The sequence below is a fragment of the Corapipo altera genome, unplaced genomic scaffold (genome assembly GCF_003945725.1).
Source record: "Corapipo altera isolate COAL_440 unplaced genomic scaffold, ASM394572v1 290, whole genome shotgun sequence".
Classification (NCBI taxonomy): Eukaryota; Metazoa; Chordata; class Aves; order Passeriformes; family Pipridae; genus Corapipo; species Corapipo altera.
In genome coordinates this window covers 426085-439036 of record NW_020885041.1, presented here as the reverse complement: position 1 = coordinate 439036, position 12952 = coordinate 426085, and the positions used below count along the sequence as shown (strand labels likewise).

General features: G+C 67.7%; 3 protein-coding genes across 4 annotated transcripts in view; 2 read left to right on the top strand and 1 right to left on the bottom strand.

Annotated features, from left to right (window-relative positions):
* RND1 (Rho family GTPase 1) overlaps positions 1 to 2262 on the top strand; it is a 3218-nt gene extending 956 nt beyond the window's left edge. Inside the window, exons 3-5 of the mRNA XM_027668527.1 lie at positions 852 to 961; positions 1274 to 1408; positions 1485 to 2262. Of these exons, the coding sequence (XP_027524328.1) occupies positions 852 to 961; positions 1274 to 1408; positions 1485 to 1730 (491 nt within the window). The 3' untranslated portion in view covers positions 1731 to 2262. The remainder of the gene's footprint in view (positions 1 to 851; positions 962 to 1273; positions 1409 to 1484) is intronic.
* A 612-nt stretch (positions 2263 to 2874) lies between these two features.
* DDX23 (DEAD-box helicase 23) lies at positions 2875 to 8806 on the top strand. Of its 2 annotated transcripts, none has more exons than XM_027668502.1 (17): positions 2875 to 2944; positions 3401 to 3609; positions 3711 to 3809; positions 3913 to 4009; positions 4092 to 4157; positions 4704 to 4842; positions 4930 to 5060; positions 5132 to 5244; positions 5325 to 5468; positions 5671 to 5896; positions 6012 to 6157; positions 6463 to 6640; positions 6724 to 6966; positions 7310 to 7461; positions 7577 to 7685; positions 7785 to 7959; positions 8227 to 8806. In XM_027668502.1, the coding sequence occupies exons 2-17, from the start codon at positions 3401 to 3403 to the stop codon at positions 8448 to 8450; spliced, it is 2451 nt and encodes an 816-aa protein (XP_027524303.1). In that variant the 5' UTR covers positions 2875 to 2944; the 3' UTR covers positions 8451 to 8806. The 2 variants fall into 2 exon arrangements, with proteins under 2 accessions (XP_027524303.1, XP_027524302.1); XM_027668501.1 differs by having other exon boundaries at positions 4927 to 5060.
* A 172-nt stretch (positions 8807 to 8978) lies between these two features.
* Positions 8979 to 12755, bottom strand: CACNB3 (calcium voltage-gated channel auxiliary subunit beta 3). The gene is given in 14 exon segments (XM_027668503.1): positions 8979 to 10159; positions 10412 to 10561; positions 10648 to 10743; positions 10822 to 10973; positions 11063 to 11172; positions 11263 to 11321; positions 11523 to 11603; positions 11825 to 11844; positions 11946 to 12010; positions 12078 to 12193; positions 12281 to 12403; positions 12491 to 12681; positions 12684 to 12735; positions 12738 to 12755. Coding segments are annotated over 14 exon segments (1518 nt in total). The 3' UTR covers positions 8979 to 9874.
* Between the last annotated feature and the right edge of the window lie 197 nt (positions 12756 to 12952).

The following is a 12952-nucleotide window of genomic DNA, read 5'->3' as shown; positions in this document are numbered from 1 at the left end:
GGGGGGGGGGGGGGGGGGGGGGGGGTGGGGGCAGCCCTGCCCGGTGCTGCAGTGTCCCCCCTGGCGGGGGGGTCCCCGCCGGTCCCCGGTTGCCATGGCGATGCGCTGGCGCAGCCTCTTTGCTATTCCGTGCACGGAGCGTCTGGGCTGCGAAACCCCCTCCGAGGCCTTTTGGGGGGCGAGGGGGGGGCGGGGGCACCCCCTACACCCCATGGATGCCCCCCGCCCCGCGTCCCCCGCAGTCCCCGGTGCGGTGCCGGTGGCTCCGTGTCCCCGGGGACCCCGCGGGGGTGGCAGCCCCCCCACCTCTCTCCCGGCTGCCCCCCCCCCCCCCCCCCCCCCCCCGGGGGGGGGGGGGCCCCCAGGAGGGGGGGCCGGGGGGGGGGGGGGGGGGGCTGTTACATAAACACCGCGGGATCCATTTCCCGGTGCCTCGTTAAGGCGCGATGCGTTCGATGGGCTGCGGGGACGGGGGTGGCGCTTTGGGGAGGCTCCGGAACTGTGCCCCCACTCCGGGCAGGAGGGGGGCTGCGTCTATTTTGGGGGGCTCTAGAGCTGTGTGTCCCCCCATCCCTTTTGGAGGGCTGTGTGTGTTTTTTGGAGGGGGCTCTAGAACTGTGCCCTCCACCCTGGGCAGGAGGGGGGCTGTGTGTGTTTTGGGGGGCTCTAGAACTGTGTGCCTCCCCCTCCGTCCCTTTTGGGGGGACTCTGCCCCTTTTTGGGGGGGTCTAGAGCTGTGAGCCCCCACCCCAGGCAGGAACGGGGCCGTGTCCCTTTGCCAGCACCCCCTGCCTGGGTCCCTGTGTCCCTCCGGGGGGGTTGAGAGGTGACACCCCCTCCATACCCCCCAGGCTCCCCCTACTATGACAACGTGAGGCCCCTCTGCTACAGCGACTCGGACGCCGTCCTGCTCTGCTTCGACATCAGCCGCCCTGAGACCCTCGACAGTGCTGCCAAGAAGGTGGGACAGGGTCCCTGTGGGCTTTGGGGGGGCTCAGGGATGGGTCCCAGTGGAGTTTGGGGGGGCCCAGGAGGCCCCTGGAGGGTCTGGGGTGCACAGGGACGTGGGGACACCGTCTGGGGGGGGGATCTCTGCAGCGTTTATGGGGCTCAGGGACATTGTCCCAGGAGGTTCCTGCAGGGTTTGGGGTAAAAGGGGCTGTGGGGACAACCAACCCGTGGGGGTCCCTGTGGTGTTTGGGGTGCACTGACCTGGGGGGCAGGGAGAGGGTTTTGGGGTCCCCTCTCCCTGACAGCAGCTCCCACCCCGCAGTGGAAGACAGAAATCCTGGATTATTGCCCCAACACGCGGGTGCTGCTCATCGGCTGCAAGACGGACCTGAGGACAGACCTGAGCACCCTCCTGGAGCTCTCGCACCAGAAACAGGCCCCCATCTCCTACGAGCAGGTCGGGGGGGGCCCATGGGGGGTGTGGGGGGGTGGGCTGGGGTGATGCCAGTGGTCTGACACGGGGCTGCTCCCAGGGCTGTGCCATGGCCAGGCAGTTGGGAGCCGAGGGGTACCTGGAGTGCTCGGCCTTCACCTCGGAGAAGAGCGTCCACAGCATCTTCCGGACCGTGTCCGGCCTCTGCCTCAGCAGAGCCCCCCAGCAGCCCCCCCAGAGCCCCCCCCGCAGCCTCTCCAAGAGACTCCTGCACCTGCCCAGCCGCTCCGAGCTCATCTCCAACACCTTCAAGAAGGAAAAGGCAAAAAGCTGCTCTGTCATGTGAAGGGGGGGGACAGGAATGACCCTCCCCCCCCCCTTCCAGCCCCCTCCCGAGTCCCCAGGGTGGGATGGGGGGGGCTGGACAGGGCCCCGGACCCACCACCCCCTGCCTGAGGAGGAGGGGGTGCTGCTGACCCCCATCACACCATTGCCCTGCCAGCCCCCGGCCTGGGGGGCTGCCCCTGTGGGGAGGGGGGTCTGGGGGGCTGCTCAGCACCTGGGTCCCCGTGGGGTTTGGGGTGCACAGAACCCTGGAAACACTAACCCAGGGACGTCCCCGTGGGGTTTGGGGTGCACAGGGACACGGGGACACGGTTCTGGGACGTCCCTGTGGGATTTGGGGTGCACATCATGGGGCTCATCCATGGACTCATCCTGTTTTCCCCACCCCTCATCCACTGCTTGGCCCTGGGGGGGACCCCGGGGGGGTGGGGGGGGCGGGGGGGGGGGGTTGTTTTATGGGCTGTCTGGGGGGGGGGGGGTGTCTCTGTTCCATGTCAGTGTTCTTAAAAAGCTTATTTATTATCAGAAATATAACACCCACCTACGTGCAGCCCTGCCCGGCATGGTGTTTTTTGGGGGGTTGTGGGGTTTGGGGAGGTGTTTTTGGAGGTCGCTGGGGATGTGGGGGGAGTGGGGACCCCTGGGTACCCCAAAATGGCCCCCCCAGGACTCTGCCTGGGAATTTCAGCTTAGGAATGGGGGTTCAGTGGGGGTGTGGGGCTCCTGCAGGGACGCTGATCTAGGGGCCCCTGGGGGCTTGGGGGTCACAGGGATGCGGGATCACTGTCCTGGGAACGTCTCTGGGGATTTAGGGTACATAGGGACAGGACAGCGACCGGAGATGGAGGGGGGGTCCCTGTAGGGTTTTGGGGTACACAGAGACGCTGACCCTTTGGGGAGGCTCAGTGACACCAACCCGGGGAGGACTCATGGGGGCTCGCAGGAGCTCCCGGCGGGACTCAGGGAGGGCACTTTGGGGGCTGCCGGGCCGTGGGGACACTGACCCGGGGGACTCATTCCCGAGGGCGGGGGCGGCGGAGGGATCGCGGGGCGCGGCGGTGCTTTGACAGCGCGGGGGCTGCCGGGACTTGTAGTTTCTCCCGCGCAGAGGCTGCCGGGAGTTGTAGTCCCGCACCGTCCCGGCGTGCCCCGCGGCCCCGGCGGACATGGCGGCGGCGGTGGCGGAGCGGCGACGCTGAGCCCGGGGCTGGCGGGGTAAGAGGGGACCGGGCACCACCGGGAGGGGACCAGAGACCACCGCGAGGGATTTCCGCGGCGCCCAGGGGCTGCAGGACCCCGCTACCGCCGCGCCGGGCTGAACCCCGGTACCGGGCACCGCGGGCCGGGCCTGGAACGCCCGATGCGCCGCATCCCCCCGAGCCCTTTGGGGGCTCCTCTGCCAACCCCCCTCCGGGTCCTCTTGCCCTCCAAGTCCCCTTCTTGGGGCCCCTCTGGGTCCCCCTGCCCTGGTCGGTCCTTCCTGGGGGTTCTTCTCTGCCCCCCCGGGTCCTTCCTGGAGGTCCCTCTGTGTTTCTTCTGGGTCCTTGAAGACCTCCCCGGTCCTTCTTGGGGGTCCCCCAGGGTCTCCCCCAGCCTCCCCGGGGTCCCTCTGCTCCCTCCGTGGGGGTCTCCCCGCCCTCCCCGGTCCCCCTCGCTGATCCCTCCCCGCAGATGGCCGGAGAACTGGCGGACAAGAAGGACCGGGACGCCTCCCCGGTGAAGGAGGAGAGGAAACGCTCCCGCTCCCCAGACCGGGAACGGGACCGGGAGCGCGACCGGGACCGCAAGGGCTCCCCAGCCAAGGACAGAAAGCGACACCGATCCCGGGACCGGCGACGGAGCCGCTCCCGCTCCCGGTCCCGCTCCAAATCCACAGAGAGGTGAGGGGGGGCCACGGCTCCGTGGGGTTTTGGGGAAGAGCTTTGACGGAGGGGTCTGAGGTGCGGGTGGGACCCCGCTGTGACCCCTCCCCGTCCCTCAGGGATCGGCGGCACAAGGAGCGGGACCGTGACCGGGGCAAGAAGGAGCGGGATCGGGACAAGGATGGGCACCGGCGGGACAAGGACAGGAAGAGATCCAGGTGGGTTTTTGGGGGGGGTCTGTGCTCTCTCCTAAGCCCCCCAGAGATGGAGATTCCCTGGGGATGTGTCTGGTGCCTGATTCTGTGCTGTTTTCCCGGGAAGTTTGTCCCCGGGCAGGGGGAAGGACTCCAAGTCCCGGAAGGACCGGGATGCACGGAAGGCAGAGGAGGAAGAGGAGAATGCCCTGAAGAAGGAGAAGGTGAGGATGGGGCTCGACTGGAAATGGCTCCAGGGGGATCCAGGTCCCTGGGGGTGTTGCTGACATCCAGCCCCATTTCCAGGCACAGCCCCTGTCCTTGGAGGAGCTGCTGGCGAAGAAAAAGGCAGAAGAGGAGGCAGAAGCCAAGGTGGGAGCGAGAACAGGAGCCTCTTCCTTGTGCCAGGGCTGGGGATGTTTCAGGAGACACCGGGGAAGGGGAACCCAGGAGGCAGCGGGGGGAGCTGGGGGGGACCCAGGGGGTGAAGGGAGGGACCCAGAGGGGACACTGGGGGACTGTGGAGACCCAGAAGGGAGAAGGGGAGGAGTGGGGAACCCCCAGGAGGGAGCATAAGGACCCTTGGAGGGAATGGGGAAGATTGGGGTACACAGAGGGGTCCCCAGAAGAGAAGGCTGAAGGACTCAGGGGGTGCAGAAGGACTCTGGAAGGGAGAGGAGAGGCCTGGGGACCTTCCAGGAGGGCACAGAGGGACCCGAGGAAGGAGTGGGGAAACCTGGGGGACTTTGGGGGGAACAGACAAATCCTAGAAGCAAATGGGGAAGGCCTGGATGGGACCCCTGTGAGGGAGTGGGGAGATCTGGAGGACTCCGAGAAGGAGTGGGGAGGGCTGGAGGGACCCCCAGGAGCGTGGGCATTGCAGCCAGGCCCAGTGTGACCCTTCCTGTCCCTCCCCAGCCCAAGTTCCTGTCCAAGGCAGAGCGGGAGGCCGAGGCCCTGCGGCGGCGGCAGCAGGAGGTGGAGGAGCGGCAGCGGCTGCTGGAAGAGGAGAGGAAGAAGAGGAAACAGTTCCAGGAGATGGGGAGGAAGATGCTGGGTAAGGGGTCACCCCCTGGAGCTCTGGCCCCCCCCAGCCCTTGGGGCGCTGTGCTGGCTCTGAGCCCCTTCCCCTGCTCCCCAGAAGACCCCCAGGAGCGCGAGCGCCGGGAGCGCCGGGAGCGCATGGAGCGGGAGACCAACGGCACCGAGGACGAGGAGGGCAGGCAGAAGATCCGGGAGGAGAAGGACAAGAGCAAAGAGCTCCACGCCATCAAGGTGGGGCTGGGGGCCGGGCTGGGGGCCAGGGGGGTGTCCGGGGGGGTCTCGCTGACCCTGGGGTCCCGCAGGAGAGGTACCTCGGCGGGGTGAAGAAGCGCCGGCGCACGCGGCACCTCAACGACCGCAAGTTCGTGTTCGAGTGGGACGCGTCCGAGGACACCTCCATCGACTACAACCCCCTGTGAGTGCAGGGGTGTCCCCGGGGCTGGGGGTGCCCCTGAGGGGTCCAGGGCAGCCCCTGATGCTCCCACCCTGCTCCAGGTACAAGGAGAGGCACCAGGTGCAGCTGCTGGGCCGCGGCTTCATCGCAGGCATCGACCTGAAGCAGCAGAAGCGAGAGCAGTCGCGGTTCTACGGGGACCTGATGGAGAAGAGGAGGACGCTGGAGGAGAAGGAGCAGGAGGAGTGAGGATTTTGGGGAGGGTGCTGAGGGGTGTGGGGGGGTCCTGGCTGGCTCTGCTTGGCCAGGATGGGGAGCTGGGGGCAGCGCTGGGATGCGGCAGGTCCTGTGGGAGGGGGCGGGAGGATTCCAGAGGCACAGGGTGAGCCCCATCCCGGTTCCTTGTCCCCCTTTCCCACCTCCCCATCCCCTCCTGCCCCTGACCAGGGCCCGGCTGCGGAAGCTGAGGAAGAAGGAGGCCAAGCAGCGCTGGGATGACCGACACTGGTCCCAGAAGAAACTGGACGAGATGACGGACAGGGACTGGCGCATCTTCCGGGAGGATTACAGCATCACCACCAAGGGGGGCAAGATCCCCAACCCCATCCGCTCCTGGAAGGACTCCTCCCTGCCCCCCCACATCCTGGAGGTCATCGACAAGTGCGGATACAAGGTGGGCACAGGGAGAGGGGCCCCGGAGGGGACTGGGAGTGGGGAAAAGGGGCCGTCAGGGATGTGGGGAGGGGGAGGAGGGAGAGTTCTGCTCCCAACCTGCTTTCCCCTGGCAGGAGCCGACCCCGATCCAGCGCCAGGCCATCCCCATCGGGCTGCAGAACCGGGACATCATCGGCGTGGCCGAGACCGGCAGCGGCAAGACGGCGGCATTCCTGATCCCACTGCTCGTGTGGATCACCACCCTGCCCAAAATCGACCGGTGAGGGCACAGGGGGACGCTGCCCACACGAGGGGGAGACAGGGTAGTGTGGTGGTGACACTGTGGAGGGGGTAGGACAGGGTGAGGGGGTGACACTGCTGAAGGGATGGAGTGACAGGGTAAGAGTGGAGGGGATGGGGGATGAGGTGGGATGAGGTGGTGATGCTGTGAAGGGGATGGGGTGGGGTGGCAGGGTGACACGGGAGGGGATGGGGGACAGGGCAGGGTGACTGTGCAGTGGGCAGGACAGGCTCACGTGGTGTCACCGTGGGTGACACGTCTGTCCCCCTCCCCCTACACTGCAGCATCGAGGAGTCAGACCAGGGGCCCTACGCCATCATCCTGGCCCCCACCCGCGAGCTGGCCCAGCAGATCGAGGAGGAAACCATCAAATTCGGGAAACCCCTGGGCATCCGCACGGTGGCCGTGATCGGCGGCATCTCCCGCGAGGACCAGGGCTTCCGCCTGCGCATGGGCTGCGAGGTGGGATGGGGCAGCACTGGGGGGGCCTGGAGGGGCAGCTCAGCCCCGGGGCCGCCCCCACTGACCCCCCCTCGACCCCCCAGATCGTGATTGCCACGCCGGGCCGGCTCATCGACGTTCTGGAGAACCGGTACCTGGTGCTGAGCCGCTGCACCTACGTGGTGCTGGACGAGGCCGATCGCATGATCGACATGGGCTTCGAGCCCGACGTGCAGAAGATCCTGGAGCACATGCCAGTCACCAACCAGAAACCCGACACCGACGAGGCCGAGGACCCCGAGAAGATGTTGGCCAACTTCGAGTCGGGCAAGCACAAGTACAGACAGGTGGGCACGGGCAAGGGGGATGAGGGGGCATCATGCAGGGGTTCGTGGGGTGGGGAGGGGTTTGGGGAAGAGGTTCCTGCCCCACTGGGGGTGTTCCCACAGCACAAAGGATGTTCTTGCTCCACGGGGGAGATGGTTTAGCATTGTGGGGGCATGTTTTTGCTTTATGGGGTGATGGTTTTGCCCCACAGGGGGTGTTCATGCCTGGGGGGGGAAACATTCTTGTTCTATGCAAGATATTACTGTTCCACGGTGGGTGTTCCTGTCCTACAGGGGGACGTTCCTGCCCTATGGGGGGACATTCCTGCCCCGTGGCTGACGTCCCTGCCCTGTTGCCCCACAGACTGTGATGTTCACGGCCACGATGCCGCCGGCGGTGGAGCGCCTGGCCCGCAGTTACCTCCGGCGCCCGGCCGTGGTTTACATCGGCTCTGCCGGCAAACCCCACGAGAGGGTGGAGCAGAAGGTCTTCCTCATGTCCGAGTCGGAGAAGAGGTGGGCAGGACGGGCTTTTTGGGGTGGTCTGACGGGGTTGAGGGTGAGGGGGGGACTCTGCGGGGCCGCTGCAGCCTCTCCTCGCCCAACTGTCCCTCCTCCTCCTCCTCTGCAGGAAGAAGCTGTTGGCCATCCTGGAGCAGGGCTTCGACCCGCCCATCATCATCTTCGTCAACCAGAAGAAGGGCTGCGACGTGCTGGCCAAGTCCCTGGAGAAGATGGGGGTGAGTCTGGGCTGGGGGGGGTCATCCTGAGCCCCGTGTCCCCTGTCCCTGCGTGGGGACCCCCTGATGTGCCCCCACTGACCCCCCCTCGTCCCACAGTACAACGCCTGCACCCTGCACGGCGGGAAGGGCCAGGAGCAGCGGGAGTTCGCCCTCTCCAACCTCAAGGCCGGGGCCAAGGACATCCTGGTGGCCACGGACGTGGCCGGACGTGGCATCGACATCCACGACGTCTCCATGGTGGTCAACTACGACATGGCCAAGAACATCGAGGGTGAGGATGGGGGGCTGAGGGGATGGGAGGCACCCAGGGGGTACCCAGCCCTGGTGCTGTGGGGTGTTTCCCAGCCCAGGGGGCTGTGGGGTGTTTCCAGACCCGGTGCTGCCTGTGCTGGGAGTGCAGGGAGTGCCCAGCCCTGGTGTTGCCTGCACTGGGGGGGCCGTGGGAGGTGCCTGGCCTTGGTCCTGGTGCTGCAAGGGATGCCCAGCCCCAGTGTTGCCCATGCCAAGCCCCTTCCTGACCCCCTGCCCCCTCTCCCAGATTACATCCACCGCATCGGGCGGACGGGCCGAGCGGGGAAGAGCGGCGTGGCCATCACCTTCCTCACCAAGGAGGACTCCACGGTGTTCTACGACCTCAAACAGGCCATCCTGGAGAGCCCCGTGTCCTCCTGCCCCCCCGAGCTGGCCAACCACCCCGATGCCCAGCACAAGCCGGGCACCATCCTCACCAAGAAGCGGCGGGAGGAGACGATCTTCGCGTGAGGCCCCTCTGTGCCCCCCCTGTCACCTCTCTGGGGAGGACAGGACCAGCAGGGCTGCCAGGACTGTTGTGGCCGTTCTTTTCCCAGCTCCCCGTTCAGCCAGGACTGTCCCCACGCAGAGACTGGGGCTGGGATTGTCCCAAAATACCCGCCCTGTTCCCCCAGTCCCCCTCCCCACCTTCCCCACGGAGCGGAGGAGCTGCTGGAGGCTGTTTGGGGGCCGGTTCCTCCCTGCTGCCAGGGCGGGGCTGGTTTTTGGGCTGTCCTGGGAACTGTCTGCACCTCGTGCTTTGGGTTTTTTGGGAGTTTTTTTAGCTGAAGCCCCAGGCTGCAGGAATAAACCGGCAGCGGCGTTACTAGCGTCGGCTCCTCGTCCTCTCCCTTCCCTGAGCACCACCTCCCACGGGGACAGGACCCAGCAGTGCCCAAAGGGGTGTTTTTTGAGTGCTCAGCACCCACCAGGACCATCCCTTTCCACCCCCCAGACCAGGTGTGTGTCCCCCCCCCCACAGACACGGACACCGGCGCCTCCGAGCACTCGTGTGTTTCTGAAACCAATTACAGGGAAATCAGTGCTTTCTACAAAAGAAATCGTAACAAATCTGTGGCCCCCACCCCTGGTCCCCCCCCTCCCCACCAGCGCTGGCCCCCGGGGGGGGCTCAGCCCAGGCCGGGCCCCCCAGCCGAGGGCGGTGGGCGCCGTATTTACAGGAGTGTGCGGTGACTGCGGTGAGGGCAGCGGTGAGGGCAGCGTGGGCAGGGGGAGGGTGGTGGGTGCAGGCGTGGAGCAGCCCCCCCACCCCGTGCAGCCCCTCTGTGTCCCCCCCCCCCATCGCGAGGGGGGGGGGCGATTTGGCTGCGGTTTGGGGGCGGGGGGAAATCGATGCAGAGCGAAGCGAGTGGTGCAGCCCCCTCCTCCCGGGGGTCCCATGCAGGGGTGGGGAGGGGGCAGGCAAGGCCCCGGTGGGGGGGAGTGGGCATCTTCCCCTTCTTCCTCGGGTTTATGTGGGGTGGAGGACGCTGCTAAAACTGCCCCCTGTGCCCCTTACCTACCCTTTTTTTGGGGGGGGGGGCACCCACTGTCCACGGCAGCTGCCCTGTGGGGAATGAGCCAGCCTGCGATGTGGGGCTGGGGGGGACACCGAGGCGGGGGGAGAAGGCATGTGGCTGTCCCCAGGTTTCCCAAAACTTTTCGGGAGAGGGGGAGTCCCAGGGCATCCTGGCCGCCGGGCCCCCCCAGCTCTGTGCTTATGGCTGAAGACGTGCCCGGGGAGGGGCCCGGGCGAGAGGAAGCTGCCGGTGCCGAGGAGATCCCCGAGAGGGAGATTGTCTGAGCACCCCCAGCGTGGGGCTGGGGCGAGGGGGGCAGCGCCCGGGCTCTGAGGGGGGGGGGGCCAGTTCCCAGCCGTGCCCCCCTCCCCACCCCTAATAGCTGTCCTTGGCCCAGGGCCGGCTGCGCTGCCAGTTCCTGTCGTGGTTGCGCTCGCCCGGGCGCTCCGGCGTCCCGGGGCCGCTGCCGTGGTGCCGGTGGGGCTGGTACAGGTCTGGGTAGGGGTCCCCGTACTCCTCCTCCTCCTCCAGGTGCCGGGAGCTGCGCTGGGACGTGGCCCCCCAGGGCTGGGGCGAGGTGTCCCCGGCCTCGTCCGACGGCATCAGGCTGTCGTGCTCCAGCGGCGAGTGCTCCCCTCGCTCCCCCAGCAGCTGCTGGCTCTGTGGGCACCGAGGGGTTGCAGGGTCATGTCCCCCCCTGCCCTGGCACCCCTGTGCTGGGTCCCCGGGGGGGAGCAGGGAGAGGGGCTGTGTGTCCCCAACCCTGACCTGTGCACCCTGGTCTGGGGACCCCTGTGCTGGGTCCCCGTGGGGAACAGGGAGGGGGCTTTGGGGACAGTGCAGGGGGACTGAGTGTGTCCCCCCCAGTCCCTGTGGCAGCCGTGGGGAGCAGGGAGGGGGCTGTGGGGGTACCTGCAGGCCCGGGAGGCCGGTGGGTGAGGGGACGGCGTGGGGGGCGTGTGGGGGGTGGTGTGTGGCCCGCCAATACACCTCCAGGTACTCGGCCAGGTGCTCGCAGGCGTCCTCCAGCTGGTTCTCATCCAGGATCACATCGAAGAGCTCCTGGGGGAAGAGTAGGTAAAAGGGGTCACAGGGAGGCTTGGGGACCCTCCTGGGCATCCCCAGGGCGGGGGGATGGGCCAGCTCACCGGGGGACACTGCACCAGCTTGTCAGCTGCCATCATCTGCACGTTGAGGTGCTTCACCTGCGACTTCCCCCGTGACTTGATGAGACGCTGCAGGACCTGGGGAGGGGAGAGGGGGGTGGTGGCACCACAGGGGGCAGCCGGGACCCCCCAGAGCCACCCAAGGTCACCCCTCACCTTGGGCGAGGACACCTTGACGTAGACAATGATGGGCGCCAGGGAGGTCTTGGCCAGCTGGGCCGGGTGGTTGATGGTGTCGGCGTCCAGCACCACCAGCTGCAGGGACTTGGCCAGCTCGAAGATCCGCTCGATCTCGCTTTGCACCTCGGCTGGGGAGGGGGGCACGGGAGGGCTGTGTCAGGCTGGGCTGGCCCCTGGCAGGGGGTCTCTGCACCCCAGGGCGAGCCCGGCCCCTCACCGATGCTGGAGCGGGTGGTGGAGCGCTCCAGGATCGCCTGCTTGCCCAGGTTGTTGAGGATGGAGCGCTTGGCCAGGGACAGGTCGGCCGTGATGTGGGTGATGGAGATCCTGGGGTGGGGCACAGGGACACGGTGGGCACCCTGTGACCCCCGGGCCATGGGCGGAGGGGGGTTCTGGGTGTGTGAGGGGCCGTCTCACCTGCCATCGAATCTGTGCTTGAGGAAGTCGAAGAGGGCTTTCTGCATCATGTCGGTGACCTGCCACGGGGCCGCCAGCCCGGTGAGCCGGGACAGATGGCACCAGCAGGGAGGTGGCAGCCACCCGGCGTCCTGCCAGCCGCCCTCGGCCCTGCCATCTGCCCGCTGCCAGCACGGGATGGCCAGGGAGGGGACAAGGGGCACGAGCCACCACCCCAGGGCACAGCGAGGCCTCCACCCAACCCCGCAGCCCCCCCATACCTCGTATCCTTTCAGCGAGGGCCCCACCAGCACCACGGGCCGCATGGAGGGGACCACATCGTAGGGTGGGATGTGCTGAGTCTGCGGGCGGACACGGGAATGAGTTGGTGCCCTGGTCACCCACCCCCAACCAGGAAGGGGTCGATGAGCCTATTCCACAGAGCCCCGGTGCTCTGGAGTCCCCCCGAGCCCCACAACCAGAGCAGAGGGGGTGTCTCTGCCCCCACCCCACCCTTGGCCCTGCCTGCAGCCCCCTCCCCATCTCCCCCTGCCAGGGGCACAGCCCTGTGCCCGGGACTTACCTGCTTCTGCTTCTGCTTGGCTTGAGGAGAGAAGAGACAGAGGTTGGTGACAGTAAAGTGGGGCCCCCCCTGGATCTCCCTGGGTCCCTCTGGGTCCCCCTGGGCCAAGACCTGCCCTTACCTAAGGAGGGGGGAGGCGATCGCCGGCTCCCGCTGTCGCCGAGGCCCGAGGCATTGCCAGCTCTCCTGAGGGAGAAGGGGGTGAGTTGGGTGGCCCAGGAGGGATCCAGGGGGAAGCGGGGCCCATCCCTACCTGGCTTTTTGCTCCTGTTTGAGCCTCATGGCTTCCAGGCGCTGGGGGCTGGGGATGAAGGCGATGTCCCCCCCCTCCTTCACTAGGCGCCCGATCCACCAGTCATTGCTGTATTTCTGGGTGAGGACAGGGCAGGGGTGAGACCAGGGGGGCATCCCTGGCCCTGTTCCCCTCTCCCTCCCTGCCTCAGCACCCAACCTCACCTCCTTGATGTGCAGGAAATCTTTGGCTTCGAAGTTGATGGCGGCTCCCTGCACCGGGCACTCCTCGTCCAGCGCCCCACAGTAGCTGACATTGGTGCGCACGGCGAAGGCGACTGGTTTGTGCTGGGGGGGGTTTATGGGGGTAAATCAGCACCCCCAGGCCCTGCCAGTCCCCCCCCAGCCGTGCCTTGGGTGTCCCCCCAGCCCTACCTTGGCCCTCTCAAGCTGCTGCTGGGCCTGGCTCTCCACCTCGCGCCGGGCACCCTCACGGTCCTCTTCCAGGGACACGTCGGAGTCCAGGGACGGGCGGCTGGTGTAGGAGTCCGCCGAGCCCTGGGGGGACGGGGCTGAGTGCCGGGGGGCTGCGGGGGGGACCCCCACAAAGAGGGGCCTTGCCCTGAGGCGGTGCCAGCCCGGGGAGGGGACCCCGCTGACCCCCAGCCCCCTTCCAGCTTTCGGGTGTCCACGGGGGCATCGAGCCGGGCGTGTTGGGTGGCATCGCCCCGCACGGCATCCCTGGGGTGCAACCCCCGTGTGCTGAGGGGGGGCCACGGGGGAGAGCCCTGCAGCCCCGGGGAGGGCCGGGCTGGGGACAGGGGTCCCTGTCACGGTGGGGATGTGGGTCTTGCCGACGTCCCCCCCCACCCTGGGGTGCTCAGCGCAGCCCCCCCC

Excerpts from the sequence above, each read along its gene's own strand:
- DDX23 (XM_027668501.1), top strand. The coding sequence starts at position 3,401 with ATGGCCGGAGAACTGGCGGACAAGAAGGACCGGGACGCCTCCCCGGTG. Across the intron at positions 5,245-5,324 it reads TCCATCGACTACAACCCCCT|GTACAAGGAGAGGCACCAGG; the intron begins GTGAGTGCAGGG and ends ACCCTGCTCCAG. Across the intron at positions 7,686-7,784 it reads AGTCCCTGGAGAAGATGGGG|TACAACGCCTGCACCCTGCA; the intron begins GTGAGTCTGGGC and ends CTCGTCCCACAG.